Raw genomic sequence first — 18,244 nt, 5'->3', positions numbered from 1 at the left:
CACACGCTACCTTTTTTATCACATCCACGGGAGCCCGCATTCTCGTTGTCTCTCCTTTGACAAATGGAGGAAGTTTTTCACTAAGTAGAATCCCAGCTGACCCAGACATTGGAAAGTTCTCTTGCCGTTCCTCGGGCACAACACACTCCTTGACAAACATATCCCAGCAGGCTGCCGTTCTTCCAGGCCTTACCCTAAACCCACCATTGCTATGTTGCCGTCTGACAAGTGGTGTATCCCAAATAGTTTCCTTCTCTTAAGGCAGGACTGTCAAACTCAAATGTTATTTATTGAAAATGATTAGGAATGTCCTAAATGAGCGGAATTGGTTGGTGTTGGAATTGTTTAAAACGGGCAAGAAATGTTGGAGTAGTAAATAGTATTAGGGAATTTCGGGAAAATCTGGATTTTTTTTTTAACTTGGAAAAGAGGAAGTTTGAATGTCCAGAATGTTGGAATGTGTTGAAGAATGTGGGAATTGTGGAAGTTTGAAAAATGGCCAATTCAATATATATATATATATATATATATATATATAAATAAATAATACATTAACAATATATTTATTTACATAAGCTGCAAAAAAATATTTAAATTTTACTTTAAAAACCCAGTCACCAGGATTTTACAGTAAATTTTAAATGGATTTTACAGTGTTTTGTTTTTTTTACAGCATATTAAAAAATGGAATGGAATGGAGAAATTTTTTTTGTTTTTTTTACCATAATGTTTTAATGTTTTGTTTGTTTGTTTTTTAATGTTTTACTGTCTTACTGTACATGAAAAAAACCAGGGGCCGTATTTATCAAGCGTCTTAGAGTGCCATTTTACACTTAAGTCCTGAGAATTTGCGAAATGTAGTCCTATTCTCAAACTTAAGAACAAAAGCTATTTATCAACTTTCTTAAGTCTAAGAATCACTCCTACTCTCCACGATATTTAAGAGACCTTCAGAGGTGTCTTAAGTGGTTAGGAGTTGCCAGCAGGGGATGGCACTGAGGCGAGAGAGACGTGCGCCAACGTTCAGGGAGCGGAAGGATGTCCTGGATTTGTTTGATGACGAGCAGCTGATCAAACGGTATCGTTTAGACAGAGCGGGTATTATTTTTGTCACAGATTTAATACTTTTCGATTCCTTGTTGATTTCTGCATGTGTCTGCAGTGGGCTAGTATATATAGAGCCACCCACACCAGTTTCAAATTAGTTGCCTAATTAATGAATTGGAAAGAAAATGTTATGACAGTAGCGTATGTGTGTGGCCGTGAGGTGAGTGACGTCAGTGAGTGTGTGGGCGAGAGAAGAGAGGGAGCGGTAGCGTGAGTGCCGGCGGGGACTAGTTTGTTTTGTATTATTTTGTAGTTTATTGTCAAAATATACACTCCCATTGTCCACTTAAATATTTCCAAGATATTTCTTTATTCTTAGACAAGGGATTCCCTTCCGTGATTGGTCATTTCTATGGACACAGAAATGACGTCACCTAAAATTGCGTTTACGGCACATAGTAATGTCGTCATTCAGCTCTGAGTGTGACACTTAAGATTCAGTCCTACACTTCGCTGAAAGTGTGAGTAAGACGCTTGTTAACTAACTTTTAAGTGCAGCTTTCAGCCAAGAATTTATTTACTCTTAAGTCAACTCTTAGCAGACTTCTTAGGAGTCATTCTAAGAAGCTTGATAAATACGGCCCCAGTACCAAAGTGGATTTTACTGTAAAAAAAACACAAGTCGGTGTAATTTAACCGTAAAATCTATTGTCAATTTTACAGTCCACGATTTGATTGATCATTTGTTTTGAAATCATAAGTCAAGCAGATTTTTAAGTACAGTATTTATCTTTATTTTAACAAAAAATTGTTTTGGAATACATGATATTATATTTTGATAATATTGAAAATATATGCAATCGCATGCAGTGCATGATTTTTAATGTCAAAAGGGACAAAACTAATATATTTAGTTTGAAAAGATGAAGCATTTTAAGCATCTAATTACTTCACAGGAAATATTTTACTTAAAAAAAATTTTTGGGGGGAAATATTTTGTATTTTTGTCATAAAAAGAAGGTTTGTTTGTTTTTTCTTTCAGAAAGACCTGAAGATGTAGAGATTTAAGCCTTGAATACAAAGATAAAAACTGATAATATATGACTTAGTTAAATACATAAAAAAGTATGACTGAGATCAAACTTGAGAGGAGCCCGAAAGGTTAAAAAAATCTATAAATTGTATGTTTTGAAAATGGAAAATAACAAAATGACTTTTTTTAGTGCGTGTGGACTTTAAAGTTGATCATATTTTGACCGACTTCAGACGGCTTTTAGCACCTTGAATGTACAAAATCTGTACGATCTGAGGAAGCTTTTAGAAAGACTCTGCAACTTTATTGTGCAATTACACACATCCAAAGTCAATTTCCCGTAAATGTCCTCTTTAACATTTGGTCAACTATAAGAACCGGTTTGTGGAGAATCCCTTTCTAACAATAGTCTTATTCTGAAGTCACTTCATCTGCATTTACACCACTTCCTCTTCAGAGCAGCGGCAGGAAGTGACAATCCAATATTCCTTCTCTGTGGTTCGTTTGAAGCCGCTGCACCATCCCTGCAGGGCAAAGTCAGACTTTGAAGTCCCCGACACATCCCCCTCACCATGACACATCCCCCTCACCATGACACATCCCCCTCACCATGATGCTGGCTAACTGCACTCAGGACCAGTTGTGTACATGTGACTCACAGGGAAGTTGTTGTCAAATAATAGTAGTACGGTAACCACACTACTTGGAGCACAATAGCTGCCATAAAGACTGGAAGAACATTAATCTTGTCAAGGTGTTTTCACAGGCACACCTTTATTCTCACCTGATAGGGGAAGAGCCAATAGGAACAGCCACGCACCGCTTGTATAAACCTTGTCACCGTGTGTAAATGGTAAATAGAAAGAGAATACAATGATTTGCAAATCCTTTTCAACGGTTATTTCATGTTCACACTGAGAAACTTTGTTATTTTTTGCAAATATTAGCTCATTTGGAGTTTGATGCCTGCAACATGTTTCAAAAAAGCTGGCACAAGTGGCAAAAAAGAGTGAGAACGTTGAGGAATGCTCATCAAAGACTTATTTGGAACATCCCACAGGTGAACAGGCTAATTGGGAACAGGTGGGTGCCATGATTGGGTATAAAAGCAGCTTCCAGTCATTCACAAACAAGGACGGGGCGAGGGTCACCACTTTGTCAACAAATGCCTGAGCAAATTGTTTAAGGACAACATTTCTCAACAAGGAAATGAGGGATTTCACCATCTACGCTCCGTAATATCATCAAAGGGTTCAGAGAATCTGGATAAATGACTGCACGTAAGCCATGATATTATGATATCATCGGTGTATTACTGTGAATGGAAAGACGGTAGAAAAACTGGCAGCTAAATTGCCAGAATAAAAAAAAAGAACTTGTACAGATTTTCCATGAACAATATCATGTTGTAAAAAAAACAATGTACATTTAACAGTAAAATTATGGCAACTAAGCTGCCAGAATGTTCCGTACCGTTACGTCCCTAGTAATAGTTGACTTATATTATTGAATATGAATAAAATCCAGTAATCAATAACTCAGTGTGCCCCAGACCACTCTGTAGGGAAAAAGGTCCAAAAGGTTAAGAAAGCCTGAAATATACATAAGTAATATAACATATAAGTTACAACAGCATATATATAAGTATTATAACATATAAGTTACTACAGCATATATATAAGTAATATAACATATAAGTTACTACAGCATATATATAAGTAATATAACGTATACGTTACTACAGCATATATATAAGTAATATAACATAAGTTACTACAGCGTGTATATATAAGTAATATAACATATAAGTTACTACAGCATATATATAAGTAATATAACATATAAGTTACTACAGCATATATATAAGTAATATAACATAAGTTACTACAGCATATATATAAGTAATATAACATATAAGTTACTACAGCATATATATATAAGTAATATAACATATAAGTTACTACAGCATATATATAAGTAATATAACATATAAGTTACTACAGCATATATATATAAGTAATATAACATAAGTTACTACAGCATATATATAAGTAATATAACATATAAGTTACTACAGCATATATATATAAGTAATATAACATGTAAGTTACTACAGCATATATATAAGTAATATAACATGTAAGTTACTACAGCATATATATAAGTAATATAACATATAAGTTACTACAGCATATATATAAGTAATACAACATAAGTTACTACAGCATATATATAAGTAATATAACATATAAGTTACTACAGCATATATATAAGTAATATAACATATAAGTTACTACAGCGTGTATATATAAGTAATATAACATATAAGTTACTACAGCATATATATAAGTAATACAACATATAAGTTACTACAGCATATATATAAGTAATATAACATATAAGTTACTACAGCATATATATAAGTAATACAACATAAGTTACTACAGCATATATATAAGTAATATAACATAAGTTACTACAGCATATATATAAGTAATATAACATAAGTTACTACAGCATATATATAAGTAATATAACATAAGTTACTACAGCATATATATAAGTAATATAACATAAGTTACTACAGCATATATATAAGTAATATAACATATAAGTTACTACAGTAGGCAGCTGACACGCTGGCTTGTAAAGAATGTTTTAATTGTCAGCTAAATGCTAATAGGATGATTATAGTGCGTGTGAAGTTGTCTTTTGGTCTGAGGTTTGGTTCTAGTATGTTCTAGTATGTTCCTGCTGACAGACACAGCACCAGCTGCTTGAAAAGGAAATAAGACTTGAATTCACACCCACTATAATCATGTTATTACCAATTAGCTGACAATTAAAGCATATTCTTTCGAGGCCATCCAGTAGTAACTTGTATGAGCGTGTAATGTTCATATGTGACACCATCATGAAGTCAGAGCACAGTAGTAACGTATATGAGCTTGTAATGTTCATATGTGACACCATCATGAAGTCAGAGCACAGTAGTAACTTATATGAGCGTGTAATGTTCATATGTGACACCATCATGAAGTCAGAGCACAGTAGTAACTTATATGAGTGTGTAATGTTCATATGTGACACATCATGAAGTCAGAGCACAGTAGTAACTTATATGAGCGTGTAATGTTCATATGTGACACCATCATGAAGTAAGAGCACAGTAGTAACGTATATGAGCGTGTAATGTTCATATGTGACACCATCATGAAGTCAGAGCACAGTAGTAACGCATATGAGTGTGTAATGTTCATATGTGACACCATCATGAAGTCAGAGCACAGTAGTAACGTATATGAGCTTGTAATGTTCATATGTGACACCATCATGAAGTAAGAGCACAGTAGTAACGCATATGAGCGTGTAATGTTCATATGTGACACATCATGAAGTCAGAGCACAGTAGTAACTTATATGAGCGTGTAATGTTCATATGTGACACCATCATGAAGTCAGAGCACAGTAGTAACGCATATGAGCGTGTAATGTTCATATGTGACACCATCCTGAAGTAAGAGCACAGTAGTAACGTATATGAGTGTGTAATGTTCATATGTGACACCATCATGAAGTCAGAGCACAGTATATGAGTGTGTAATGTTCATATGTGACACCATCATGAAGTCAGAGCACAGTATATGAGCGTGTAATGTTCATATGTGACACTATCATGAAGTCAGAGCACAGTAGTAACGCATATGAGCGTGTAATGTTCATATGTGACACCATCATGAAGTCAGAGCACAGTAGTAACGCATATGAGCGTGTAATGTTCATATGTGACACCATCATGAAGTCAGAGCACAGTAGTAACGCATATGAGCGTGTAATGTTCATATGTGACACCATCATGAAGTCAGAGCACAGTAGTAACTTATATGAGCGTGTAATGTTCATATGTAACACCATCATGAAGTCAGAGCACAGTAGTAACTTATATGAGCGTGTAATGTTCATATGTGACACCATCATGAAGTCAGAGCACAGTAGTAACTTATATGAGCGTGTAATGTTCATATGTAACACCATCATGAAGTCAGAGCACAGTAGTAACTTATATGAGCGTGTAATGTTCATATGTGACACCATCATGAAGTCAGAGCACAACAAAATGATGGAAGACATATAAATATTATACGTGCAGCTTTGAGTGTTCATGCAACACACACACACCTTTGGTGCTAACATGTTTAAAATATGCAACTTTAGTGGCATTATTTGTCATTAAGTATCCGCCATGTTTCCTTCTTCCACAGTCAGTCAGGTGTGGGGGAGTGTCTGCACTGAGATGTGGGCGTGGCTAAGAGACAGGTGTGGGAGTGTCTGCACTTAGATGTGGGCGTGGCTAAGATACAGTTGTGGGAGTGTCTGCACTGAGATGTGGGCGTGGCTAAGAGACAGGTGTAAGAGTGTCTGCACTGAGATGTGGGCGTGGCTAAGAGACAGGTGTAAGAGTGTCTGCACTGAGATGTGGGCGTGGCTAAGAGGCCACAGATTGGTGGAATGTTGACGTTCTATAAATATTTTTACACACGGCCAGAGATTTAGTGCTCACATTTAGATTTAACATTAATTTTTTAACATGTAGGTTTGGATTTAAGATTTAGATTTGAGACATTTAACATTTAGATTTAACATTTAGGTCTGGATTTAACATTAAGCGCTCACATTTAGATTTAGATTCAACATTTAAGTTCAGATTTAACATTTAGTGCTCACATTTAAGTTTAGATTTAAGATTGAATATTAATTTTTAGATTCAAAATTTACATTTAACATTTAGATTTAAATGTAACATTAATATATAATATTTAGAGTCCACATTGACCTTACATGGGATGAAAATGTGAGGTATATATGTGCTAGTGCAGGCTAGCTGCAGTATTATTAGTGATGCTGCTGCCATGTTCAGCTCACCAATAACCTTGAAAAAGTGCGTCAGACTTCAGTTGGAACGTTACATTCCTTACAAGACCTTACTTGCACAGTATCATGGCCAACTATTTATTGTGCGCTCATTTAGCAGCCACATCTTCAGTCAGTGTGCTATCACTTATATGTCATCATGGAACTTCTCAATATACATATATATATATGTATATATATATATATATATATATATATATATATATATATGTATGTATATATATATATGTATATATATATGTATATATATATGTATATATATGTATATATGTATATATATATATATATATATATATATATATATATATATATATACAGTGGTGATCAAAAGTGTACATACATTTGTAAAGAACATCGTGTCATGGCTGTCTTGACTTTACAATCATTTCTTATTTTTTTGTGATGTAGTGATTGGAGCACATACTTGTTGATCACAAAAAACATTCATGAAGTTTGATTCTTTTATGAATTTATTATGGGTCTACTGAAAATTTGAGCAAATGTGCTATACTTTTAGTGTGGGGACAATACTGTCCACACCTGTCTCCATCTAAACACAGCAGTGTCCACACCTGTCTCCATCTAAACACAGCAGTGTCCACACCTGTCTCCATCTAAACACAGCAGTGTCCACACCTGTCTCCATCTAAACACAGCAGTGTCCACACCTGTCTCCATCTAAACACAGCAGTGTCCACACCTGTCTCCATCTAAACACAGCAGTGTCCACACCTGTCTCCATCTAAACACAGCAGTGCGCTCTTAAACGCACGCTGGGAAGCGAGGGAAAGTGACGTTAAAGCAAGCACTTGGCCCCGTTTACTCCGAGGGGAAATCTCCGGAGCAAAGTCTGTGTAGTTAGTCCGCCATGATTATCAAGCCAAACGACGCTGGTGCGCATGTGTCAGACTTCCTGTTGCCTAAAATGCATTAATAATGACGGTTTTTCGGTCATTAAAAATTTAGACGGTATTACTAACCGTCGGGAATTTTATCGCAAATTATTGTTTACTGTTACATCCCTCGTCCATTAACAAGTAAAAAGTCAAGGGCGGTCGTGTTATGTTGGTCAATTTTTTAGGGCATTACGGCAAGTCACAAGGGTGGTCGCGGTTGCCGTGGTTAAATTCGAGCCCTGCATTTCTATGAATTTATGAATGGAATGGAATGGGAATTTCTGATTTCAAATTCACTGTTTTTACAAGTTGCAAATGATAAACGCTTAAAAGAAATGTAAAACTGCATCAATATACAGTGGTAATAATAATAATAATAATACCTGGGATTTATATAGCGCTTTTCTAAGTACCCAAAGTCGCTTGACATGTTAAGTGGTGGTCAAAAGTGTAGAGAACATCATGTCATGGCTGTCTTGACTTTACAATCAACTCTTATTTGTTTGTGATGTAGTGATTGGAGCACATACTTGTTGGTCACAAAAAACATTCATGAAGTTTGCTTCTTTTATGAATTTATTATGGGTCTACTGAAAATGTGACTAATCAAAAGTATACATACAGCAATGTTAATATTTGCTTACTTGTCCCTTGGCAAGTTGACCTGCAATAAGGCGCTTTTGGTAGCCATCCACAAGCTTCTGCTTGACCACTAAATTGCTGCAGTTCAGCTAAATGTGTTGCTTTTCTGACATGGACTTGTTTCTTCAGCATTGTCCACACCTTTAAGTCAGGACTTTGGGAAGGCCATTATAAAACCTTCATTCTAGCCTGATTTAGCCATTCCTTTACCACTTTTGAGGTGTGTTTGGGGTCATTGTCCTGTTGGAACACCCAACAAGACCCAACCTCCGGGCTGATGATTTTAGCTTGTCCTGAACAATTTGGAGGTAATCCTCCTTTTTCATTGTCCCATTTAAAGCAGCAGTTGCATTGTGGGAAATTTTCCAGTTCAACAAACAACTTTGTTGTTTTGTCCTGATTAAGAGGAATTATTTGACGGTTGAAGTGGGTTGAAAAGTAGTCGCCAGAAAAAAGGGTGGAAATAGGGCTTTGCAAAAAATGGAAATCTGGAAAATCCTGGTATTTTTTTGAACTTGGAAAAATTATAGTTTGAATGTCCAGGATGAGTGGAATGTGTTGAAGTTGGAATGGGTTGAAAAATTTGGAAATTGTGCAACTTGGAAAAATGTCCCATTCATTTTGAATGTGGAAAAATGTCCCTGAAAACTGGGAATTCTTGGAAATCCGGGAATTTTTTTAACTCGTTGAAGGAGAGCACACAATTTTAAAAAATGTTGAATATTTTGGAGTTGGAACGGTTTGAATCGGATGAAAAATTGTGGAACTTTGAAAAATGTCCCATTGATTTCAATGGGACATTTCATGAAAATGTGTGAATTTTGGGAAAAGCGGGATTTTTTTTTAGAAAATGTTAAAAGACTTGAATTTGGAGCTAATCCTCCTTTTTCATTGTCCCATTTAAAGCAGCAGTTCCATTGGCAGTAAAACAGGCCCAGAGCATAATACTACCACCACCATGCTTGACGGTAGGAATGGTGTTCTTGGGATTAAAGGCCTCACCTTTTCTCCTCCAAACATATTGCTGGGTATTGTGGCCAAATAGCTCCATTTGTGTTTCATCTGACCACAGAACTTTCCTCCGGAAGGTCTGATCTTTGTCCATGTGATGTCCGATGAAACAACAATGGAGCGGAAATGAATGTTTTTTGTGAGCAACAAGTATGTGCTCCAATCACTACATCACAAAAAAATAAGAGTTGTACAAATGATTGTAAAGTCAAGACAGCCATGACATGATGTTCTTTACCAGTGTACGTACACTTTGGACCACCACTGTATATGTACTATCACTTATGGTGCCATCATGGAACTTCACATGACACGTTTCTCTCTCGCATCATCTTCAACTCACTTTCTGACCGTTTTGTGGGCACTCTTATTTACGTGCCTCCACTTGGACATCGTCTTCTTTGTTGTAGCGGTGTAGCGTGCAAGGACGGGAGTGGAAGAAGTGTCTAAAGATGGCGCTAACTGTTTTAATGACATTCACACTTTACTTCAATCAATAACGGAGCAGCATCTCCTCATCCGTGGCTCACTAGTGCAACAACAACGCCCGAAATGTGTCCCGTGACCGGAACTCTCTAATAACTAAAGTTCCTTGGGTGAATAATGTCAACTCACTGCACCTGTATGTTTTAGTGCTTTCATGGTGAGTTTACTGACAGATATAAGTAAGAACTTTACACTACTTTATATTAGAAATGACAACATGAATGTCACATAAGAAGAAGATAGAGAAAAAGAAGAAGCATTGAAGACATCAAATGTAGATTGTTACACTAAGTGCTTCAGTAAGACGGAACAAAAGTTCAGCAGAAATACTCTAGACGGGCGTCTAGAGTTTTTTTTTTAATTGGGATGTTTACGTCAAAACATATCTCTTCTTATACCAGTCACACAATAACTTCTCTTTGCGTCAAATCCGCTCTAACTGCCATAACAAAATGAAAAATAGTCTTCAAGTACGATGATGCTCTGTCAAATATGTTTTGTAATATAATCTGTGATATTCTACAGGGACAAATGTTTCCTGGCAGATAGAAATAAAGTAACTATTCTTTTATAAAATGTTCTTATTGATAGTCCGCAATTACAGAATGTTTAACAGACTAAATATTACATTTTTTAATAAATAGAGAAGGTTAAAACAATACCAATTACCATATACAGAACATCAGAATTATTTTTATTCAGGTATAAATATCACAGATTACCTTAGCAAACATATTTAACAAAGCACATGTTGTGGTAATAATGCATGGAACTGGTGTCTAAACAGGATGTAGCTCCTCCTCTCAATGCGAGTGCTCCTACAGCAGGAATACACATTCTTTATGCCTACTAAATCTGCCAATATTTTTTTTCTGTCATTAAAAGTGTGTTTATGTTCCTTTTGTTTTAAAAAACATGTCTTTAATGCAAACTAGTTGTCCAATCATGGGAAGAAGTACTTCGAAATGATTTGTCTTGGGTACGTCTATCTGCGATTCATTTAGAGTTAACTATCAACAAACTGCCATTTACACCATTTCATATTTCAATTGTTGGACAGCCTTCCTTTCCAACAACATTTAGCAATATTCAGTTCCAGTATGTGCAAAATGCAGCCTGCCAGAGATTTGATGTGCTTCTTTATCCACGTCTTCTGAGCAGAATGAAACAGTTTGGATGTTAGGGACTATAGTCCAAGACTATATTGCTATAACAACTGTAGGCAAATACGTCCTCATGTTAACCACTTGGCAAGTGGGTTTAATGAAGAGTTCTACAACAAAACGCTTTGGAAGAGTAAATATTGCTAATACTGTACTGACATGTGTCAACATTCAGAAGGACTTCTTGTTGTTTAATAAAACCATCATTCTTGGGCTGTCTAATTTCTAAAAAGGGAGCGGCAGAGCAGAAAGCCCAGTCTCCCATTGTTGTTGTTGTTGACTGTAGTGTGTGTGTGTGTGTGTGTTTGTAGCCATGGCGACAAGAAGGTGTTCTCCTGTCAGGGCATTCAGATGGCCGTGAAGTGGTTCTGGGATAAAGGCCTCCGAAACATCACCGTGTTCATCCCCCTGTGGAGGAAGGAGCAGCCGCGGCCTGAGGCCCCCATTGCAGGTAAAGGTCACATGACCCACCGCCACGTCCGAAATACGTAGGTGTTCATGTTTAGTTTAGTTAAAGACTCCCTTAGTTCCGTTTCAGCAACCCCTGGGTTTGTGTTTTCCCGGTTGCCATGGGTGCTGATTATTTTCACCTGCCTCTGATTAGTGAAGTGAAGTGAATTATATTTATATAGCACTTTTCTCTAGTGACTCAAAGCGCTTTACATAGTGAAAGCCAATATGTAAGTTCCATTTAAAGCAGTGTGGGTGGCACTGGGAGCAGGTGGGTCAAGTGTCTTGCCCAAGGACACAACGGCAGTGACTAGGATGGCGGAAGTGGGGATCAAACCTGGAACCCTCAAGTTGCTGGCACGGCCACTCTACCAACCGAGCTATACCACCCCGGTGTCGGGACGCTCACCTGCTCCCGGCACTAATCAGAGTTATTTATTCCTGCTCTTCACCACACTCAGTCTGGCTGTTTGTTTGTTTGTTTGTTTGTTTGTCTCGTTATGTTCCATTCCTGCTTCTTCTTTTCTATGCTGAGCTTTTCTGTTAGCTTCCCCTTTTCTGTTTATTTGTACAAGCATCCAGCACATCAACACGTGACCCAACTGTAACCATGACTTGATAGCCGGGCTGTACTATCTACAAACATTCTTGTTGCAATTCCAGCCTCATTTCAAAGAAATGCTTTCATTCTCCGAGTGAAGCGCTTGGAAACTGGAATTGACTTATTAGTGCTGTCAAAGTGAAGTAGGAGACATCACACTTCAATATTCACTTGACTCTTAGGATTGTTTGTTTGCATCTCAACACTTGTTTTTCTCACCAAGGTAGGGTGGAACCATCCTGGCCCAGGCACACCCTCCTGGGCCAGGAGTAGAAATATTTGGGGTTTTGGCACCAGCCGATAGACTAGATGTGACCAATCTAAGTCTAAGACTAGATGTGACCAATCTGAGTCTAAGACTAGATGTGACCAATCTAAGTCTAAGACTAGATGTGACCAATCTGAGTCTAAGACTAGATGTGACCGATCTGAGTCTAAGACTAGATGTGACCAATCTAAGTCTAAGACTAGATGTGACCGATCTGAGTCTTAAGACAAGATGTGACCAATCTAAGTCTAAGACTAGATGTGACCAATCTAAGTCTAAGACTAGATGTGACCAATCTAAGTCTAAGACTAGATGTGACCGATCTGAGTCTTAAGACTAGATGTGACCAATCTGAGTCTAAGCCTAGATGTGACCAATCTAAGTCTAAGACTAGATGTGACCAATCTAAGTCTAAGACTAGATGTGACCAATCTAAGTCTAAGACTAGATGTGACCGATCTGAGTCTTAAGACTAGATGTGACCAATCTGAGTCTAAGCCTAGATGTGACCAATCTAAGTCTAAGACTAGATGTGACCAATCTGAGTCCAAGACTAGATGTGATTAGATGACATTAGCTGGGGGGCGGCACAAAATTAGCTGGAGGCGGCACAAAAGAGTGAAATAATGATTTTCCATGCTTACCTTTTCCAGACCAACACATCCTGCATGAGCTGGAGAGGAGGAACATCCTGGTGTACACACCCTCACGCTGTGTCAACGGCAAGAGGGTGGTGTGCTACGACGACCGCTTCATCGTCAGGTTGGCCTTCGACTCGGACGGCATCATCGTGTCCAACGACAACTACCGGGACCTGCAGACCGAGAACCCACACTGGAAGAAGTTCATCGAGGAGAGGCTGCTGATGTACACCTTTGTTAGTGACAAGTAGGTCATCCAACTTACTAGTTTATAACCTTTGTTAGTGACAAGTAGGTCATCCAACTTACTAGTTTATAACCTTTGTTAGTGACAAGTAGGTCATCCAACTTACTAGTTTATAACCTTTGTTAGTGACAAGTAGGTCATCCAACTTACTAGTTTATAACCTTTGTTAGTGACAAGTAGGTCATCCAACATACTAGTTTATAACCTTTGTTAGTGACAAGTAGGTCATCCAACATACTAGTTTATAACCTTTGTTAGTGACAAGTAGGTCATCCAACTTACTAGTTTATAACCTTTGTTAGTGACAAGTAGGTCATCCAACATACTAGTTTATAACCTTTGTTAGTGACAAGTAGGTCATCCAACATACTAGTTTATAACCTTTGTTAGTGACAAGTAGGTCATCCAACATACTAGTTTATAACCTTTGTTAGTGACAAGTAGGTCATCCAACTTACTAGTTTATAACCTTTGTTAGTGACAAGTAGGTCATCCAACATACTAGTTTATAACCTTTGTTAGTGACAAGTAGGTCATCCAACATACTAGTTTATAACCTTTGTTAGTGACAAGTAGGTCATCCAACTTACTAGTTTATAACCTTTGTTAGTGACAAGTAGGTCATCCAACATACTAGTTTATAACCTTTGTTAGTGACAAGTAGGTCATCCAACTTACTAGTTTATAACCTTTGTTAGTGACAAGTAGGTCATCCAACATACTAGTTTATAACCTTTGTAAGTGACAAGTAGGTCATCCAACATACTAGTTTATAACCTTTGTTAGTGACAAGTAAGTCATCCAACATACTAGTTTGTAACCTTTGTTAGTGACAAGTAGGTCATCCAACATACTAGTTTGTAACCTTTGTTAGTGACAAGTAGGTCATCCAACATACTAGTTTATAACCTTTGTTAGTGACAAGTAGGTCATCCAACATACTAGTTTATAACCTTTGTTAGTGACAAGTAGGTCATCCAACATACTAGTTTATAACCTTTGTTAGTGACAAGTAGGTCATCCAACATACTAGTTTATAACCTTTGTTATAGATGCTACCAACACACGTACTACTGTATCATGTGTGGGTATGCAGATGCTACCAACACACGTACTACTGTATCATGTGTGGGTATGCAGATGCTACCAACACACGTACTACTGTATCATGTGTGGTGATGCAGATGCTACCAACACACGTACTACTGTATCATGTGTGGTGATGCAGATGCTACCAACACACGTACTACTGTACCATGTGTGGTGATGCAGATGCTACCAACACACGTACTACTGTACCATGTGTGGTGATGCAGATGCTACCAACACACGTACTACTGTACCACGTGTGGTGATGCAGATGCTACCAACACACCTACTACTGTACCATGTGTGGTGATGCAGATGCTACCAACACACGTACTACTGTACCATGTGTGGTGATGCAGATGCTACCAACACACGTACTACTGTATCATGTGTGGGTATGCAGATGCTACCAACACACGTACTACTGTGTCATGTGTGGTGATGCAGATGCTACCAACACACGTACTACTGTACCATGTGTGGTGATGCAGATGCTACCAACACACGTACTACTGTATCATGTGTGGTGATGCAGATGCTACCAACACACGTACTACTGTATCATGTGTGGTGATGCAGATGCTACCAACACACGTACTACTGTATCATGTGTGGGTATGCAGATGCTACCAACACACGTACTACTGTATCATGTGTGGTGATGCAGATGCTACCAACACACGTACTACTGTATCATGTGTGGTGATGCAGATGCTACCAACACACGTACTACTGTACCATGTGTGGTGATGCAGATGCTACCAACACACGTACTACTCTACCATGTGTGGTGATGCAGATGCTACCAACACACGTACTACTGTACCATGTGTGGTGATGCAGATGCTACCAACACACATACTACTGTATCATGTGTGGTGATGCAGATGCTACCAACACACGTACTACTGTATGATGTGTGGGTATGCAGATGCTACCAACACACGTACTACTGTATGATGTGTGGGTATGCAGATGCTACCAACACACGACTACGCAGGATGAAATGTCCTCAGGACTTCCTAGGTGGTGTCAGCAGGTTTGTGGAGCTAAAAGTGGACGTTTATACAGAAAATAATCACTAATGGTTGACCTTTGGGGGGAATTTACCCGTAGATAAAAATGTGAGGTCCAGACCTAAGTGCCAATGTGGTCAGCACGAGCGGGGCCCTTTAACCACGCCTTTTTCTTTTCCAGGTTCATGCCTCCTGATGATCCTTTGGGTCGAAATGGTCCCACTCTTGATGATTTCCTGCTGAAGAAGCCAAAGAATGTGGACAACAAACTGCAACATTGTCCTTACGGTGAGTTCACCTCTTTCAGCCCTATGGTCTAAAGTGGACACACGCTTGTAGAGGACACACCTTTTTGTGTGATAGAGTGATTGGAGCACATACTTGTTGGTCACACAAAACATTCATGAGCAGCTTAAGGTCCCAAGAGCAACTGTGCAGACAATTGTTCCTAAGTATAAAGTGCATGGCACAGTTTTGTCACTGCCACAATCAGGAAAAAAACGCAAGCTATCACCTGCTGCTGAGAGAAACTTGGTCAGGATGATCAAGAGTCAAGCGAGAACCAGCAAAAAGCAGGTCTGTAATGAATTGGAAGCTGCTGGAACACAAGTGTCAGTGTCCACAGTCAAGCATGGCCATGGACTGAGAGGCTACCATGCAAGAAGGAAGACCTTACCTCCAGAAGCCACACCTTAAACCTCATTTAGAGTTTGCTGCTGATCACATGGACAAAGATAAGACCTTCTGGAGGAAAGTTCTGTGGTCAGATGAAACAAAAATGGAGCTGTTTGGCCACAATACCCAGTTTGGAGGAGAAAAGGTGAGGCCTTTAATCCCAGGAACACCATTCCTACTGTCAAGCATGGTGGTGGTACTATTATGCTCTGGGCCTGTTTTGCTGCCAATGGAACTGCTGCTTTAAATGGGACAATTAAAAAGGAGGATTAGCTCCAAATTCAAGTCTAACATTTTCTAAAAAAAATCCCGCTTTTCCCAAAATTCACACATTTTCATGAAATGTCCCATTGAAATCAATGGGACATTTTTCAAAGTTCCACAATTTTTTATCTGAATCAAACCGTTCCAACTGCAAAATATTCAACATTTTCAAAATTGTGTGCTCTCCTTCAGCGATTTTTTTTTTTTAATTCCCGGATTTCCAAAAATTCCCAGTTTTCAGGGACATTTTTCCCCATTCAAAATGAATGGGACATTTTTCCAAGTTGCACAATTTCCACATTTTTCAACCCATTCCAACCATTCCACCTTCAACACATTCCACTCATCCTGGACATTCAAACTATCATTTTTCCAAGTTCAAAAAAATTACAGGATTTTCCAGAATTCCATTTTTTGCAAAGCCCTATTTCCACCCTTTTTTCTGGCGACTACTTTTCAACCCACTTCAACGTCAAATAATTCCTCTTAATCAGGACAAAACAACAAAGTTGTTTGTTGAACTGGAAAAATTCCCACAATGCAACTGCTGCTTTAAATGGGACAATGAAAAAGGAGGATTAGCTCCAAATTGTTCAGGACAAGCTAAAATCATCAGCCCGGAGGTTGGGTCTTGTTGGGTGTTCCAACAGGACAATGATGTCAAAAGTGGTAAAGGAATGGCTAAATCAGGCTAGAATGAAGGTTTTAGAATGGCCTTCCCAAAGTCCTGACTTAAAGGTGTGGACAATGCTGAAGAAACAAGTCCATGTCAGAAAAGCAACACATTTAGCTGAACTGCAGCAATTTAGTGGTCAAGTGGTCAAGCAGAAGCTTGTGGATGGCTACCAAAAGCGCCTTATTGCAGGTCAACTTGCCAAGGGACATGTAAGCAAATATTAACATTGCTGTATGTATACTTTTGATTAGTCACATTTTCAGTAGACACATAATAAATTCATAAAAGAAGCAAACTTCATGAATGTTTTTTGTGACCAACAACTACTACGACTAACTACACACACTTTGCTCCGGAGATTTCCCCTCGGAGTTAACGGCGCCAAGCGCTTGCTTTAACGTCACTTTCCCTCGCTTCCCAGCGTGCGTTCAAGAGCGCACTGCTGTGTTTAGATGGAGACAGGTGTGGACACTGCTGTGTTTAGATGGAGACAGGTGTGGACACTGCTGTGTTTAGATGGAGACAGGTGTGGACACTGCTGTGTTTAGATGGAGACAGGTGTGGACACTGCTGTGTTTAGATGGAGACAGGTGTGGACACTGCTGTGTTTAGATGGAGACAGGTGTGGACACTGCTGTGTTTAGATGGAGACAGGTGTGGACAATATTGTCCCCACACTAAAAGTATAGCACATTTGCTCACATTTTCAGTAGACCCATAATAAATTCATAAAAGAAGCAAACTTTATGAATGTTTTTTGTGACCAACAAGTATGTGCTCCAATCACTACATCACAAAAAAATAAGAGTTGTAGAAATGATTGACAGCCATGACATGATGTTCTTTACAAGTGTACGTACACTTTTGACCACTACTCCTAGAAAGTTTATATTGCAGGGTCACTTGTTGCTAGGCAGAAATCATATTTTAAAGATGACCTATGACCCCACCCCCAGGTTACAAGTGCACTTATGGAGTCAAGTGCAAGTTCTACCACCCAGAAAGAACCAACCAGTCCCAGCTGTCTGTGGCCGACGAGCTCCGGGCGCAGATTGACAGAGCCAAGACCTCAAGTCTGAAAGAGATGGACTCGCACCTCAGCCCTGG

General features: G+C 38.5%; 1 protein-coding gene across 1 annotated transcript in view; it reads left to right on the top strand.

The window, feature by feature from the left end:
* The window catches only part of LOC133647151 (probable ribonuclease ZC3H12D), a 42,948-nt gene that overhangs the window by 23,817 nt on the left and 887 nt on the right, over positions 1-18,244 (top strand). Inside the window, exons 3-6 of the mRNA XM_062043292.1 lie at positions 11,522-11,661; positions 13,183-13,417; positions 15,704-15,810; positions 18,094-18,244. The exon at positions 18,094-18,244 is cut by the window's right edge and continues 887 nt beyond it. Of these exons, the coding sequence (XP_061899276.1) occupies positions 11,522-11,661; positions 13,183-13,417; positions 15,704-15,810; positions 18,094-18,244 (633 nt within the window). The remainder of the gene's footprint in view (positions 1-11,521; positions 11,662-13,182; positions 13,418-15,703; positions 15,811-18,093) is intronic.

Source organism: Entelurus aequoreus, linkage group LG03 (assembly GCF_033978785.1).
Source record: "Entelurus aequoreus isolate RoL-2023_Sb linkage group LG03, RoL_Eaeq_v1.1, whole genome shotgun sequence".
In the NCBI taxonomy this organism is placed as follows: Eukaryota; Metazoa; Chordata; class Actinopteri; order Syngnathiformes; family Syngnathidae; genus Entelurus; species Entelurus aequoreus.
This window is presented reverse-complemented; position numbering and strand designations above follow the sequence as displayed.